At 36.6% G+C, this 17,655-nt stretch overlaps 3 protein-coding genes and 1 long non-coding RNA gene across 4 annotated transcripts; all 4 read left to right on the top strand.

Annotated features, from left to right (window-relative positions):
• Position 1: 1 nt before the first annotated feature.
• Positions 2–4,071, top strand: LOC140793998 (putative pentatricopeptide repeat-containing protein At3g13770, mitochondrial). The gene is made up of 3 exons (XM_073145805.1): positions 2–577; positions 1,445–3,221; positions 3,761–4,071. Exons 1-2 carry the CDS (start codon positions 106–108, stop codon positions 2,878–2,880), a joined length of 1,908 nt encoding a protein of 635 aa, XP_073001906.1. The 5' UTR covers positions 2–105; the 3' UTR covers positions 2,881–3,221; positions 3,761–4,071.
• Positions 4,072–7,615: 3,544 nt separating this feature from the next.
• LOC140793239 (uncharacterized) lies at positions 7,616–8,172 on the top strand. The gene is made up of 3 exons (XR_012109928.1): positions 7,616–7,661; positions 7,754–7,888; positions 8,067–8,172. It is a non-coding gene; the product is annotated as an uncharacterized lncRNA (long non-coding RNA).
• A 468-nt stretch (positions 8,173–8,640) lies between these two features.
• Positions 8,641–10,011, top strand: LOC140793765 (polygalacturonase ADPG2-like). The gene is made up of 5 exons (XM_073145450.1): positions 8,641–8,854; positions 9,081–9,162; positions 9,378–9,486; positions 9,571–9,687; positions 9,769–10,011. Exons 1-5 carry the CDS (start codon positions 8,641–8,643, stop codon positions 10,009–10,011), a joined length of 765 nt encoding a protein of 254 aa, XP_073001551.1.
• Positions 10,012–10,687: 676 nt separating this feature from the next.
• On the top strand, positions 10,688–15,586 carry LOC140794136 (uncharacterized). Its single transcript, XM_073146017.1, has 12 exons — positions 10,688–11,239; positions 11,835–12,037; positions 12,174–12,371; positions 12,512–12,583; positions 12,685–12,780; positions 12,958–13,037; positions 13,123–13,198; positions 13,288–13,498; positions 13,668–13,864; positions 14,081–14,186; positions 14,534–14,623; positions 14,766–15,586. The coding sequence occupies exons 1-12, from the start codon at positions 10,720–10,722 to the stop codon at positions 15,515–15,517; spliced, it is 2,601 nt and encodes an 866-aa protein (XP_073002118.1). The 5' UTR covers positions 10,688–10,719; the 3' UTR covers positions 15,518–15,586.
• The last annotated feature ends 2,069 nt before the right edge of the window (positions 15,587–17,655 follow it).

The following is a 17,655-nucleotide window of genomic DNA, read 5'->3' as shown; positions in this document are numbered from 1 at the left end:
ATATGAACTCTCTTCTATGCCCCCACCTAAAATAGCCGTTAAGTTCCCCAATTCAAAGTGCTATCATTTTCCCTCTTTAGATGAAGTCATAAAACAGTAAACAAAATGCTAAAACTAACAAGATTTCTCCTCCCTCAGGTCCATCACGTAACCAACGGTAGTATTTCCTCTCTCTCCCGCCAAACGACCCCCCAATTCCCGCTACATTCAAGCTTAAAATCCCTCTGCCTCGACGGTCAACTAAACAAGGCCCTCTTAGAAATGGCCCATTTAGGAACTGAAGTAACGTTCCACGACTACGATTCTCTGATCACTGAGTGCGTGACTCGAAGGGCTCTCCGGGAGGGCCAGCGTGTCCATGGGCACATGATCAAGACACAGTACCTCCCGCCGGTGTACCTTGCGACGAGGATTCTCATCATGTACGTGAAGTGCGATGTGCTGGAGGATGCACGGAGAGTGCTTGAGGGAATGCCAGAGAGGAGCATAGTGTCCTGGACGGCCATGATCTCAGGCTATTCTCAGAAAGGTTGCTGTAACGAGGCTTTGGAGCTATTTGTTTGGATGCTGGGAACCGGTAATGCATCCATTTCTTCACGTTAAAGCATGATATTTGAACATCAGTCTTTTGAGTAGAGTGAAAAGTTTCTGTTTTTAATGTTCTTTCTTGTGAGCCACTTGCTAGAATTAGTGAGATTACAGGCAAGCAGCTTAGGAGAAGTGATATTGGGATTTTTTTTTTTTTTTTTTTTTTTGTGGAAGAAATGGTTATAGCATGATGATAAAGAGATTTAGTATGTTCTGCAACGATTTTGGGTTAAGCACCTGTTGATGCCCATAGAAAAAAAAATTTAAGTATGGTAAAAACTGAATGAATACCTCATTGATGCCCAATATTGCAATGAGGAATCTGAATAGCAGAATATGTAAGTGGCAAGCAGATAACGAGATATATTTCCTGTCTTACGACGTTTATTTTGGAACATGGAATCTTCTGGATATATATAAGTCGGTGGAACAAAGCGATATAATTTGCTTGGATGCTTCTTAGTATTCACTTACATTTTTATAGCTAAATTTTGCAGATACCATTCTTTAGTTATTTGACAGAGATATGACTTGGCTACAAAATTATTATATGAGGAAGGCATTAGTAATTGTTTCCTTGAACATTTATAGATGCTCTGTTTGGCAAACTGCATACTTCTAGTCTTGCCTTTCTATCCCAATTTTCCTTTAGCACCCGTCGAGTTCGAGGTAGCTTTTATGTATTATTATTTATTTTGCAGTGGAATGAATATCTGGATAACACCTTTAGTTTATATTGCAATTTAGATAGATTTTGTAATTGGTCAATAAAACACTCTTGCATGCACATGTTCAAGAAAATACAATTTATGTCATGGTTCTTTAGTTTAGAGTTAAGCGTCGAGCAAACTGACAGGTCTTCTGCCCAACGAATTTACTTTTGCTACTATTCTTACATCTTGCGCTGGGGCTCGTGGCATCGATCATGGCAGGCAAGTCCACTCTCTTGCAATCAAAACCAACTTTGAGTCTCATATATTTGTTGGTAGTTCCCTTCTTGACATGTATGCAAAAGCCAACAGTATCCATGAAGCTCGAAAAATCTTTGACATGCTGCCAGAAAGGGATGTTGTTTCTTGCACTGCTATTATATCTGGATATGCTCAGTTGGGACTTGATGAGGAAGCCTTGGAATTGTTCAGGAAGTTGTATAAAGAGGGGATGCAATGTAACTATGTGACATTCACCAGTCTTCTAACTGCACTGTCAGGGCTTGCCGCTTTGGACTATGGCAAGCAAGTGCATGGACTGATATTTCGACATCAGCTGCCATTTTATGTTGTTCTACAGAATTCTCTGATTGATATGTACTGTAAATGTGGGAGCCTCACATATTCGAGAAGGATCTTTGATGAAATGCCTGCAAGATCCGTGATCAGTTGGAATGCGATGATTGTAGGATATGGTAAGCATGGGTTAGGGAACGAGGTTGTTTGGCTTTTCAAGTCCATGTGTGATGAAGTGAAGCCCGATGGTGTCACTTTCATGGCTGTCCTGTCTGGTTGTAGTCATGGTGGACTAGTTGATGACGGTCTGGATATTTTTGATTATATGGTCAAAGAACAAGGGGTGAAACCAGAAATTGGGCACTACGGGTGTGTCGTGGATCTTCTTGGGCGTGCTGGGAGGATCGAAAAGGCTTTAGATTTCATAAAAAGTATGCCATCTGAACCAACTGCAGCGATGTGGGGTTCATTACTTGGTGCTTGTAGAGTCCATGTCAATGTTCCTGTCGGAGAGTTTGTTGCTCAAAAGCTTCTCAGTGTCGAGCCAGAAAATGCTGGTAACTATGTGATCCTATCTAATATTTACGCTGCTGCTGGAAGGTGGAAAGATGTGGTCAGTGTGAGGAAGTTGATGATGGATAAGATAGTGATGAAGGAACCAGGCAGGAGCTGCATCAATCTTGATAAAGTTATTCATACCTTCCATTCTGGTGAACGTTTTCATCCACAGAAGGAAGAAATAAATGCCAATATCAAGGAGTTATACGTAAAGATCAAAGAAGCTGGCTATGTTCCTGACCTGAGCTGTGTACTGCACGATGTAGATGATGAGCAGAAAGAGCGCACACTTCTTGGGCATAGTGAGAAGTTGGCAATTACCTTTGGACTGATGGGTACTCCTAAGGGTGCCACTATTCGAATTACAAAGAACCTTCGTATCTGTGTTGATTGCCACAACTTTGCCAAGTTTGTTTCAAAGGTGTATGGAAGAGCAATATCTTTGAGGGATAGCAACCGTTTCCATCTATTTGTCGCAGGGGCTTGCTCTTGTCAGGACTACTGGTGAAATGACTAAAAATTCATAAGGCCATTAATTCCAATAGTCGGAGAAGATTGATATTAGATAGAGCTACTGATCAGTGAAGATGGACGAAATGGAAATCTGTGCAGGTGATTAAGGACAAATGAATTCAAAGTGGAATGGCACATCTTTATGAATTTGAGAAATGATTGAAGTAGATTCCATGGTGAACTTTTTTTTTGTGCAACATATTCAAGTACAAAGGAAATGGAAGGAGACCACATAGTTATGACTGCTCACGCCCAAGCGTTTCAGACATTGACCAACATCAATGCACATGATTAGCCGAACTGCCGAAGGCATATTCATGAAATTCAGGAGAACAAGTAAATATACTACTTTAACTTTTGTGATTATACCATTTCTTTCACCTATACCATAAGATAGGCATTTGTCTAATCCTGTACTTCAAATATTGGAAGAACAATTCAGTAAGTCGTACTTTTACTTTTCTTGAATAACAGAAATATTCTTTTCCACCTATAAATTACTGAAAACGGAGATTATCTATATAACTAACATGATTCTGAATTAGAATAGAAAACAAGTAAGTGTTTTAATCCTATAAAATTAAGAATACATTTTACCAATTACACCACCATCAGATGGGTCATTTATATTTTTACCTTACACCTTCAAAGGGTAGTAATTTGTATATTTAGTTATTTACCTCTTAATAAGTTGAAAAGTTTTACATCTTCCTCCAATAATCTAATGTTTGCATGTGATCTGTCCAAATGTTTGGAAATTCTATTGGCATACTCAAATTTCTTGAGTATTGCTTATTTACCTCTGTATTTTTTTTAAGTTTTCACATTTGATTAGGATGGATATGGGAGTAAGTGCTTGTGGATTTTTGTTGCAGCTGGCTGCAAGAACATGGCAGCCTTTACCAGGCCCACATCGGAGTGCACCAGATGTTGGTGAAGTTGCAGGCAATCTCCCAAACTAGTCTTCTTACCATCAGTTTCTAGTAAGTTGGTGCAGTCTTCTTGCATGAACTTGACTTAACAACTACTACAATATCCAACCCAAAATGATTCCATATCTGAATTTTATCCGACATGAACTTGGATTTGCCTATTTGTCTAAAGTCCAGGTTTGTATTTGTATCTGGCATCTCATACTCTCATCTGGATATGGATAATCATCTATACATCCATACCATTTAAATTATTGAAAGTAGTTTAGTACTTTAATAAGAACAGAATAGTGTTTGTTTTTGCATTTAATATGAAATTACTAATCTATTTTTCATATACGTTTACTAATTAGGGTACAGATTTGAATAATAACATGGTGCTACATAAATACAGAGAGCTCATTGAATTCTTCTAAGAACTTGGGAATCACATATATACACCTAGGCATTTATTCATTACAAAAAGGATTCATACGCCTTATGTTAATGGCAATCTTTAGGTTGTATGAAAAGTAAAACAGTGTGAAAGCTTCCAACTTGTCATCAAGGACTACTGATCCTCTTATTCATTAGTTTCTATCAAGAGCTTTCAGAGTTCAGAATCTTAGATGCAAAACTCTACTGTTTGATATGAAAGCATCATAAATTTGTTGGAGAGTAAGGAAAAAAGGAGAAAATACAAAGATCAGCAGTGAAGTATTTGCAGTATCTGCAGTGAAGTGAGCACTTATCATCTCCATGTTCCTCTATATGAAAAGGAGAAGTGGATGTAGCTAATCTGCAGTTATAGATGGGAAAGAATGCTCAAGATTTCTACCACAGATGGGTACTTTTAAGTAAAACTCTACGTATTGCTTCATTCTTTTCTAAAGGTCATAATGCAAGGAGGAATTGAATCTCAGAGGCTTAACCAAAGTGATTGATTGGTTGGCTAAGTATAGCGGAAATAGGAATACTATCTTTTTATGATATGGATCAGGTGAACCTGATTTTGTATCCAATTTGGGTCGGGATTCTTTGCGGAATTTATTATGTATTAGGGAAAGGATGTAATTCCTGAGGCAGTGTGTTGTGCAAATAACCAAATAGGTGAAGGAAGCGGAAGTAAGACTGTCACCCCCCAAATATCACAAATAGGAATAGTGAAGGAAAACCAATGCAATGTTTGGGAAAAATTCTAATGAGATGTTAAAGGTGATGGAATAGTACTAAACAAGTTCTAATCACAGATTAAGCACCCTAATGCAAGCAATCACCAAAATGGAAGCAATAGAGACAATAGAGAGAGAGGGAGATAATATTTACATGGTTCGGCGATGTGACTACATCCACGAGCGGGGCAATTTTCTTTACTTTGCAAATCCCTCACTTACAAGGAGTTTAACAACTCTAATCACTCTCAATACAATGGTGGTTCAACCCTCATAAATATTCTTCATGGCTTCTAAGCCTTAAAAATACACTTTAGTATTTATAGGCAGGTTTTAAAATGAGGGTTTTTCCGCGTCGCGTTCGAATGCCCTCGGGGCGCGTTCGAACGCACCCAATATCAATACAGCAGAATCAAAGAGGCATTCAAACGCAGGAGGGGTCGTTCGAACGCTTGCATCACAGATTGCTCTTGAGTTGAATCTGCGTTCGAACGTGGCTGGGCCGTTCGAACGTCTACATCAAAGGCTGCTCTCAGATTGAGGTTTGCGTTCGAACGCAGCTGGGCCGTTCGAATGCCTGCATCACAACCCTCTGTCTGGAACCCACGTTCAAACGTCCCTAGGGCCCGTTTGAACGCGCTAGCACAGAATTGCTGAAACATACTGAAATTTGTTCAAACTGAATTTGAGCCAATTTTTAACATAGTGGCCTTTCATTTAATGCATTTTTATTCGAGAAAATTTGTTCATCTTTGTAGACTTAGTGAACTATTCTTTTTTTTTTCCGTTCTCTTTTGTGTATGTATAGAAATATCAGTACACAGGCAATGGAATATTCTAGCTAAGCTTTGAATCCTTCCTCGAAGCTGCTTAAAAGCATGAAGCAATTTCTTTTTAAATGGTGTGTTTTGTTGCAGAAAAATGAAGTGAAGCAGAGAGTTTCGGAAACTGTCCAACTCTTTATTATTTAGTTGTAGGAAGTAAATTGGGAAGTGATTTGTGTGACTTCCCCTAAAAATATAATTTCCTTATTTTTGTTCAAATCCACTTCCTCGGTAGATGAGTCTATTTTCCAACTCAGTTCTCAGTCACATGTAAAACATATGGCCACTAAATTTCTAAGAATCTATATCTCATCCATTTATTCCGAGTTTTTTTTTCCTACATGTATAACCTTCGAAAATCTCTTATTTTGCATGTATAAACTTAGTATTTATGGTTTATGTCCTTTAAAAATTAAAAGTAAGTTTTTAAAATTATTAAAAATTTCATTAATTTAACTAAAGAGATAAAATTATCCGATTACATGGAGGTTGAGAGTCAAGTTTATTAGTTAATTTTATCTTATTATTTTAAATTTTAAATAAATTAAAATTTTGCATGTAGATCCGATCTGCTGGAACTTTATCCCTATAAAGTGGAGTAGTCATGTGTTGATTAGGATGTCGTGGAATGAAGATTAAGTTATTTTATTATCTTTATCTTTTATCTTTTATCGTAATCGTTAAATTATCATTATCTTTTTAGGAGTAGATTATAATCTTAGAAATATTTAGATCTTCTAAATTCTAGTTATCCACTAGCAGTTATCCTATCTTAAGGCTGTCCGTCACCATCCTTCGTCCTTGGCCATCTGCCATCCGTTACCCTCCAATAATGCAGCAACTTTTGATTGTTTGCATTAGAGATTGGAATAAAAGAAGTGTAAAACTCATTCATTCTTAGAAAACTCAGAAAAAGAAAATCTAAGTTCGGTAGGTACAATATATATTTCCATATTTTGAGGAAATAAAAATAATCTAATTTTTTAACTAATTTGGCATCCAATCAAAGGCCGCCAAGTATCCCAATCTATTAAAAAATTGCTGCAATCTGAGGTGCAATGTAGTGTTAGAAGTATATTATATTTCTATTGGAGGTCATAAGTTTGAGTGCTTGTGAGCACAATCTTTTTTATAAAAATAAAATTAAAATAGATTACACTTATGAACGCTTGTTTTGACTCGTAACTCTGTTTATGTTCGTTTAACTATGATTGACCTACAAACTTTTATCAATAAAAAATAAAAAAAATATGAGTAACTTATTTATTTTTAAGAGATGGATTACGTAATTTTGCCTTTCAACTAAAGATCATTGTAGATAGTGTACAATCCTCACCTCTTAAATTCATTCAACCGGTTTAGAAAGAAGGCAATATTTAATATATCCAAAGGTTTAAATTTCTAATATCTAAATTAGAATTAACATCCAATAATCCTTTGCATCCAATGAGATATCCTTAGCCATAATCCTAACGCTGCAATTCTAAGATCAGAATGAGAGATAAAAGCTCAAGTTTATGAAGGAGTAAGGCATCGTGCTTTATTTTAGAGATTGAGTTATCCACGAGTTTTGATGTTCCCTTTGTTTAATTTAAATATAATACCCAAAAAAAATCGAAAAAATATGATATTATCCTTAAAAGTTGCCGTAAAATAATGCAAAAGATATAAATTATGGAACTGTATCACTAACGGATTCTCAGTTATCATAAATATCTTCTACGGATGGAAATAAAGATAACAAAAATTTAACTAACTAAAAACGATGCTTATTCTCCATCTATATATATATATGCATGTATGTGTAACGGGAGGATTAATCTCCCTAAACCATTATCCATCTTCTCTCATCATTAACCTTGAGACATGGTGAGAGTAGTAGAAAGTTATACTCTTTGTTTTATTTTTCTTCGTCTACTTCTTCTTCTTCTTTACCTCTTCTGTATATTGGATATGTGCAGGGATTTGTGCAGTCTATTGTAGTCTTAGTGCTTGCTTCTTTCGTTCTGGGATGCTTAGCTGATTGCAATCACAATAATGTCTACAATGTTGTGGATAACGGAGCCAAAGGAGATGGCGAAACCTATGATACAGATGTACGTAAATCTCTCTCTCTCTCTCTCTCTCTCTCTCTCTCTCTCTCTCTCTCAAAGTTCATCCTAGTATTCCATTAAGTTTTGATGCTTAATTTTTTTTACTTCCAAATTAGTACTTTACTGCATATTATGACAAGAGTTTACAATATTTATAATGCTAAGTTTATCCAACATGCAGGCATTTTTAGATACTTGGAATGCTGCATGCAAGGACTCTACAGCTCCAACTATGCTTATTCCCTCAGGGTTTACATTCTTGCTGAACCAAATCATCTTCAAAGGACCTTGCAATTCTAACATCCATGTTCAGGCAATATATAATATATCCATCTATACTTTTTTTTTCAAAAAAATCACAAGTACTTGCCATTTTGATGCTCTAATCTTTGTGGATTATATAGGTTGATGGAAATATTGTAGCTCCCAACAAAGAATGGGAAAAGAAAGCAGAACATTGGATCACATTTTCTGAAATTAATGGACTTAAAATTGATGGGTCTGGCCAGGTTGATGGCAAAGGTTCAGCATGGTGGTCTTGCAGAGGAGATAAAGTAACCATTCTTCTTCACTTTCTCTTGTTGCTTTCTTTTGTCTACCATTATTATTTCACTGTTTATTTACATCCAATCTTCTATTTTCTTTTGCAGAAATGCTCCAAGACACCAGATGTAAATAAATATATATCTATATATCAAATCTCTTCAGCAATTATTTGCATAATATATGTCAAAAATTAACGGTTGTAAATTTTGATGCAGGCATTCTTTGTTTTGAAATGCAAAGATGTCCAATTGAGTGATTTAAAGTTTGTAAATAGCCCTCGAAAGCATCTCAGCTTATATGACACTGTTGGGGCTCAGGTTAGCAGACTCACTATAAAAGCACCTGAGGATAGCCCTAATACTGATGGCATACACATACAAAATAGCCAAAATGTGACAGTATTTAAATCAACTATTGGGACAGGTAATCCAAATTTTCTTATTATCTTGTACATTAATTATTATATTTAAAGTTTATATTTTGCCCCTCATGTTATTATTGGCTTATTATGATCAGAATCCGGAGATCGGTATTACCTAACGGCGAATGATATAAAAAAATGGAATAGAAAAGAGAAAACTCAAGAACCTAAAATACCTTACACTCAATTTGTTTTTCTTTTTTTTTTACTGTTTTATTATTATTACAGGTGATGACTGCATATCAATTGGTACGGGAACCTCAAACATTAACATCAGCCATATATTATGTGGTCCTGGACATGGCATAAGGTTTATTCCTTGAATTCTTTTGGTATTTATGTCAAAGCTTCATGAATTGATTAGCTCTTATATCTTATCATTGTTGAAACAAATATTTTCCATATTATACCTATAGAAGCTCCTATGGATCTTAAATTCTTTGTATGTGTGCATAAATACATATCTCTCCCATATATACATTTCTGAATCAATTAAATTAACCTAATTTTCCTTATTGTTTATAGCATTGGGAGCTTGGGTGAGGATGATTCTGAAGCAAAAGTAGAACGTATTCATATTTTCAACTGCAGACTATCCAACACAACGAATGGAGTAAGGATTAAAACATGGCAGGTAAATTCCATGCATTGATTATAGCTCATAAATCTATATTTTGTAACCGCGATTGCGTAGATGATTCCTTGCTTCATTTTGTAGGGTGGATCTGGCTATGCCAAAGATATATCATTTATTAACATCTTCTTTGATTTTGTTGAGAAACCAATAGTGATCAATCAATATTATTGCGATGATAATGATAACTGCAGTAATAAGGTATTCTTTTATACCTCTCATCTTTGTTTGAAATTATCCTATTCTTAATCTTTTTTTTTCTCCCTTTCTTTTTCTTCGCAGACATCGTCCGTTCAAATTACCGATGTTTATTACAACAATGTGAAAGGATCATCATCCGAGGAGACTGCTATAATTCTTGATTGTAGCGAGACAACTTCTTGCAATGGCATTGTCATGGAGAATATTAACATCAAATCGGCGAAAGATGGCGATGGCGAAACAACGAAAGCATCTTGCTTTAATGCTGAAGTAATTATAAAAGGCGACGTCAAACCGCGGTTGCCATGCTCGAGTGATTCGTGAAAATTTTTGATTTCCATTAGTTATTGTAGTAGGACTTCATGAAGTTTAGCTTCATTCTTTTCTTAGCTAATCAATAGAATTACCACTGTTAGGAATAATTTTGCTTCGCATTTCAAGCCCCATATTTTTTTATTTTATTCTCTTTATCTCACTAAATATAATATGAGAGCGTTTTGAGAAATAAAGTTTTGCATGATACCTTTCTGAGATATTTTTAAGAATAAAGTCCAAAATATGAGACCCGAAATGTAAATACTCAAAAGATTGGGTGTCAAATGTAATTTTACCTACAAACAAGTCTTTTGTTGTTATATATGTTAGGAAAAATAAATAAATCCTATTGTAGAGCTGTTTTAATTAAATGATGATGCAAAATAAAATAATAAATTAATCTAATAGTACTAATAAATATTTAATCTAGCACTATTAAGAAGTAATAAAAAAATGAAAAGAAATTAAGAATGTGAGGGAGAAATTCTTGGGGATTTAAAAAACCCAAAATTTCTTTACGTGGGGAGGTTAGTTTTTTCTTTTTTTAATTATATTTTATTTTATAATAATTTTTCTTAATTTTAAATTTCAAATCCAACAATATATCTAATATATCTCAGTTCGGTTGAAGTGGAGATTTACTCTCTCTTCGTTCTAGTTTCAGTTAAGTTCCCTTCTACTTCAGAGTTCAGAAGGAAAGTAGTAAAAAAAAAAAAAATGGTGCATGGATTGCTATTCGTTGTGTTCATCGTAGTAGCTGCACTAAGCTGCAGCGATGTCTCCCCAAAGGAGTGCACAAATATTCCGACGCAGATGTTGTCGCACACCGTCCGTGCGCAGCTCACGACCACCGCCGGCGAAGATCGGAAGGCTCAGATGCTCTCGCATCCCCACCTGAATCCAAGTGAGGAATCGGCATGGATGGATTTGACCAAGGATCCTACCATTGGGGAGTTTGATTGGCTGATGCTCTACCGGAGCCTGACGAGTTGGAGCGCGGTTAATGCGTCGAAGGAAAGGAGCAACTTCCTTACGGAGGTGTCGCTCCACGACGTCCGCCTCGATCCAGATTCGATGTATGGGAAAGCTCAGCAGACGAATATGGAGTACTTGTTGCTTTTGGATGTCGATAGGCTGGTCTGGAACTTCCGCAATCAGTCCGGTCTATCGTCGCCTCCTGGTCGAGCTTACGGAGGGTGGGAAGCGGCGGATAGTGAGCTTAGGGGGCATTTTGTTGGTAAGTGGTTATTTGGATCAATAACTTATTGCCATTGATTCAGTTTTGCCAATTGTTGATTACGCTATTTTGATGTGTTACAGATAAAAAAAAGTTGACATTTTGTTTCTTGTTTCTTTTTCTTCTCTTTTCTTTTTTTTTTTTTGTTTTCGTGTGGGGTTCTTGATCGGTTCTTGTGGATTTAGGATGTAAAAAATTCAAGTCCTTGAGCATTGATGTTGTCCAACATGATTCAGCATGTGGTTAGTTCAGAATAAGTGTTAGTTTCTTTTCTTTCTTAGATTACTTATCTAAGATGTTGCAAAGAAAAAAGCATGATGGAACTCAACTTGACCTTCTACTCCCTTTTTTAATGCTTTTCGATGGTCCTATTATCTCTTGAATACAAGTGATTCAGTTATTTACTTAAATTTCATCATTTGAACACTTCAACTCTGCTTGCCTCTCCCCAAAAAGAGTGTTCTCCACATTTCAAGTGAGTAATTTCGTTTCAATTTCCTACTATTCATCATTGGTGTGCTTTGTACTATTCTTTTCTCTTCACTACTTGTTTTCAAAATGACACTGATCTCTATGTAATTAATCGGGTTTGCAGGGCATTACATGAGTGCCACAGCACAAATGTGGGCTAGTACGCATAACTGTACGCTGTTTAAGAAAATGTCGTATGTCGTTAATGCTCTTTATGCCTGCCAGAAGAAAATGGGAACCGGATATCTTTCTGCTTTCCCAACTGAATTTTTCGACCGCTATGAAGCTGTACAGGATGTTTGGGCGCCATATTACACCATACACAAGGTAGTGCTTAAAAGAAATGGTTGCCGGTTATACCATCAAATCAAGCACTATTGCGAAGAACGTCTCATCCTCATATTGAATTCATGATTAATATTATCCTATTTTCTATGTAAACATTTATATGATCTTTTAACAGATAATGGCAGGTCTTCTAGATCAATACATGCTGGCTGGTAACTCCAGAGCTTTGAGAATGGTTGTATGGATGGCCGAATACTTCGGTAATCGTGTGAAGAATGTTATAGAGAAATTCACTATAGAGAGGCATTGGACTTCCCTTAATGAAGAAACTGGTGGAATGAATGATGTTCTTTATAGGCTATATAGCATAACAGTAAATTCCTATTCTTCATTTACTTTTGTATTATCTTGGAGATGTTGAGTGGAATTCTCTTGCAGAATTTTACTTGTGTGACTTCATTTTCTTTTAAGCATTTTCTGAATGGAAATCTAAACTCCTCTGACTTTGTGCAGCATGATGAGAAGCATTTGGTACTTGCTCATCTTTTCGACAAGCCATGCTTTCTTGGATTGCTTGCTGTGCATGTAAGAATCTTTTATTACTGCTAGTCATGGATTTCTGTTTGTGGTTGTTGACTATATATGTGTGAGTAGTCCAGTGTTACCTTCTGCATCCTTGATTTTAGGCAGATGATCTTTCTGGTTTTCATGCCAATACACACATCCCAATTGTTATTGGAGGGCAAATGCGGTATGAGATTACTGGTGACCCTCTTTACAAGGTAAATTTTATCAAATGGAGATGAACTCGTCGTGCTTAATTGTCTGCATCATTTTGCATTTTAGTGTACAAAGAACGTCATAAGAAGTGGCAAAATAAGGACTTTTTTTTATCAATCCCTAACTTATTACTTACTGAAGCTTGATGAATCTGATGCCACACCCAATTTATTCCACAGGAAATCGCATTGTTTTTCATGGACATTGTCAATTCTTCTCATACTTACGCAACTGGAGGAACCACTGTTGATGAATACTGGTGATTGTCTAGTTAATTACAATTCCATTATAACTCAGGATGTTGTCTGTGTTCTAAATGGATATGATGCCAACCTGAACTGCAGGTTAGATGCAAAACGTTTAGCTGATACTCTGACCACAGAAAATGAAGAATCTTGCACTACCTACAACATGCTTAAGGTGTGTCACTCAGATTTTGAAAAATGCTACGTAATTGCAAAAATATTTTATTATCGCAATTCTTAAATAGAATTGTCATATCTGTGCAGGTTTCTCGCCATTTATTCAGATGGACAAAAGAAATGGCTTATGCTGATTATTACGAGAGAGCTCTGATAAATGGTGTTTTAAGCATTCAAAGAGGAAGGGAACCTGGAGTAATGATTTATATGCTTCCTCAAGGCACTGGCCAGTCAAAAGCCCGGAGTTACCATGGGTGGGGAACAAAGTTTGATTCATTTTGGTGTTGTTATGGGACAGGTAGCACAATATTCATTTTTTTCATGTCATTCTGTTTATATCGTATCCTGTACATTTCTTTAGCGACGAACATATATATCGCTTGCTTCACTGCCAATAGCACTTAATATTGTAGATCAACTTGAAATATTACTCTCACTTATCATTGTGCAATCTTCTTTGTTTGCAGCAATAGAATCGTTCTCAAAATTAGGAGACTCTATCTACTTCGAGGAAAAGGGCGATACACCTGGACTCTATGTCATACAGTTTATACCAAGTACTTTTAATTGGAATACTGGAGGGATTTCTCTTACTCAGAAAGTAAAACCTGTCAATTCAGGGGATGCTTATTTTCCAGTTTCACTGAACATTTCTGCAAATAAGGTACTCTTCAGAAGTCTCGCCTTAAATTAAGTGAAAAAAATAAAATTCTGATGTCTATTCTTCAGTTGTGCAGTTTATGGATATTAAAATTGGAAATGCTCACTGCTAAGTGACATACTCTAACAACTCTATATGCATTGAAACTGGAAGCTTTGAGATGATGGATTGGCTTATCCTACCTAAATCTTTACGTATTTTGTGTCATATGTAATGCAGTTGGCCAGTAAATCTTCAACTCTGCACATAAGGATTCCATCTTGGACATCTCTAGATGGTGCAAAAGCAACCTTAAATGGTCGAAACATAAAACTAACAAATCCAGGTAATATTCTACTTATGTTCTTAATCTAATAAAAAGTATCATGCCATTTACTTTATTATCTTAGAGCTAAAGATGTAAATAACAGAGTGGTAAAACTTCTTGCATCTGCATTAGTAGTGTCAGTAATATTTACTACTCAAAGGTCCACTTCTAGACAATGGTTTCTGCATTAGAAGTTCAGTGTAGAAATGAGTCATGAAGCTGTATCTAGACATCAAAGATTGATAAAATTGTGAACATTCTGAAATATAGGCCAGAAGAGCGATCAACTTGAGCTTATCATAGTTTTCTAGTACTTGATCATTATGAACATGGAACATTGCTCTTCCTTCTTGATTCCTTGACAGGAAATCTCCTCTCTGTCACACGAAAATGGAATTCAAATGATAAATTGGCCCTTCAGCTGCCTATATATATAAGGACAGAAGCAGTAAAAGGTTAGTGAGTGACAACAAGATCTTTTACTCTCTTCTTGCATTCTTCTATCAAAGAGTCTCACATCATCTATCTCAATTCCTTGAATTATTATCGAACATCACCAAGGTAACAAAGTAATAATGTTTCTTTCGATCTCCGCAGATGATCGGCCTGAGTTTGCATCCCTTCAGGCAGTACTATTTGGTCCCTACCTCCTCGTAGGCCTGACAACAGGCCAATGGGACATGAAAGCTGGGAATTACAGCTCCATCTCTGATCGGATCACCGTCGTTCCATCTTCACACAATTCTCAGCTGGTAACTCTTACCCAACAAATCAACAAGGAGACTTTTGTCCTCTCCAACACAAATGGCTCTCTCACAATGGAAAATTGGCCCACAGCTGGAAATGATTCTTCCATCCATGCAACGTTCAGAATCTTCGTTAAAAATTCAGAAGGCCAATCCAACAGTACAATGACGGTAGGGAACACCGTAACTATCGAGCCATTCGATCTCCCAGGGATGATGGTCACTAACAAACTCACCATCTCCAACACCAAGAAGGATGCATCTTTGTTCCATGTCGTCGCAGGATTGGATGGTACGACCAACTCAGTGTCATTAGAATCATCCACTCATGCAGGATGCTTCATATCTGCTGGAGGAGGATGCTTCATATCTTCTGAAGTAGGTTACTCTGCTGGAAAAAGAGTTGAACTTGCATGCAGAGGGAGTTCGAGGTTGGACATGTCTTCGTTCCGGCACGCAGCAAGCTTCATTCCAACTGCCGGATTGAGGCAGTACAATCCTATTAGTTTTGTGGCAAAAGGCGTGAGGAGGAACTTCCTGCTTGAGCCATTGCTTAGCTTGAAAGATGAGTCTTATACTGTCTACTTCAACTTCGGTGCTTGAGATAAATGTAGAGATATCCTCATGTCATATGAAATAAAAATAGCAGGAATTATCACAGCAGTAGATTTTTCTTTCGGCAAGTTCTTATCAAACAAGTACTCTGAATGGATCATGTAGGGGGAGGATTCTAAATCTTTTCCAGTTTGAATTTTTTTTTTCTTTTATTGAAAGTTGAGCTAAAACTGAGTTTCTTTGCCAGAAATCACCATCAACCTGAAGTCTATATTAAGCAAACAAGCTTTATTTATAATTTGATATGCAAACAAGTAAATTGAATTCCATATACATTCATGCAGCTTGTTATTCTACTATAAGTTGCTTAAAATTTGGGCTGTTTACATAATTGCCGTTAGAAATCTTATAACTCTTTTGGAATTGTCACTAAGATTAGTTTTTTTGACAAAATATTCATAGAATATTCGTAACAGATCATTGTTAAAGCTAACAAATGTACAGAAATTACTAAAATACAATTCACTTTTTCATTTTGGAAATTACTAAAATACTCGACCAAAGGTGAAGGTCGCCGGGGAGAGGACGGCCGGCGTGGTTGAGTTGTCGGCATACTCGTTGAGGTACATGCACTCTTCTTGCTACATGGCAAGCTTGGTGTACGTGGAAGATTATGGGAGTGGCGATTGAATACGTGAAGGAGGATGAGAGATCGTAGAGCGGAAGCGATGGCGAGTGGGGAGAAGAGGAAGATCATGAGTACTGTTCATTCGCTCAATAGATATTTATTGTCGTCATCTATTATGACATAATATTAGTTATGTTAGGTTTTTAGTGTTGGCAATTATGTACAAAATATTCTAAGTGCTTTTATATATGTATATGAGCATTTATACAAGTCTAAAAAGTATTTGGTTTGAAAAATTACAAGATCATAGAAGAAAAGTTTTCGAGTTCACAGCGCGTTCACACAGATACAGAGTAGCATTACCAAGCACGTTCGAACGCGAGTGCAGGCGTTTGAACATGAGTGGAGACGTTCGTACAGACAGAGAGTAGCATTCACAAGTGCGTTTGAACGCGAGCGTAGCCGTTCGCACAGATAGAGAGTTCTATTTCTGCGCACGTTCGAATGCAGTCATGGATCATTCGAACGCACCCTTCTTCGTTCACAGTGCGTTCACACATCCAGAGGAGTGTACTTACCCGTTCGAACGCAACCTGTGAAAATCAAGCCGCCACGTTTGAATACACTTAAGCCCATTCGAACGCACCTGAGACCAAGTCAGGTCGTTCGAACGCACTCGGGCCGCGTTCAAACGCACTTACAAAGTTTACAATTTTTGGACTTTCATGAGTTTGGATAAGACTTCGATTTGACTCTATCTTGGAGATCTTATATAAGTATCTTGAAGCAAATTTGAAGGAAAATTCTTGAGACTACATTGCTTCTTCAACGAACAAGGTCCGACTCTTCTGCAAGGTTTAAAACTTTTGTCTTAAGGGCTATCTAGACGAAAGATCAATCTCGAGGGCTACTGAGGTTGGATATCAATCATGAGAAGCGGTAAATCATGGGTTCTAGTGAGCAAGACTGAGAAGAACAAAGTCATAAGGATCGACGGGTTATTTTGTGAGTCAATCTTATAACTGTCATTATTCTAGTGATTAGTTTTGATCGGAGTTTGGATCCGTGGTTTTTTCCGTTTGGGTTTTTCCATGTTAAAATCTTAGCATTCATCTCTGCTTTTACTTTTTAATATTTCTTTCGATTTTTATTTAAGCAAAGGACTGATATCATTGCCTAGGGTTTAGATACATACTGTGTCTGAGTGTTCTTTCAAGTTAAATTATATCTGACTTGTATCCGTATTTTGTATCTGTATCCTAATTTTTTTATCCGTATTTGAATATGTATTCGAATTTCTTTTCAAAAATTATACATGTATCTAAATTCGTATCCGAATCGAGTAAGAATTTTTATCCGAATACGATCCTTATATCTTAATATTTTGAAATAACATTTTTGACAGCAGTTGAGGTAAAGTTTTCGTTATAGTAAAATCTTTTGATAACCAACCTGTTATGCTCGACTCAAGCCCTCAATACTACCGGCCTAAGCCGAAGATCTCACGGGTTAGTAAACAGTAAAGGGATATCATTTCCTAGCTCTGCCTTTTCCGAAT

The sequence above is a fragment of the Typha latifolia genome, chromosome 8, assembly GCF_019914945.1.
Source record: "Typha latifolia isolate L0001 chromosome 8, TyphaL0001v2, whole genome shotgun sequence".
NCBI lineage: Eukaryota > Viridiplantae > Streptophyta > Magnoliopsida > Poales > Typhaceae > Typha > Typha latifolia.
The sequence above is the reverse complement of the archived record's forward strand: the minus strand, read 5'-3'. Positions and strand labels throughout refer to the sequence as shown.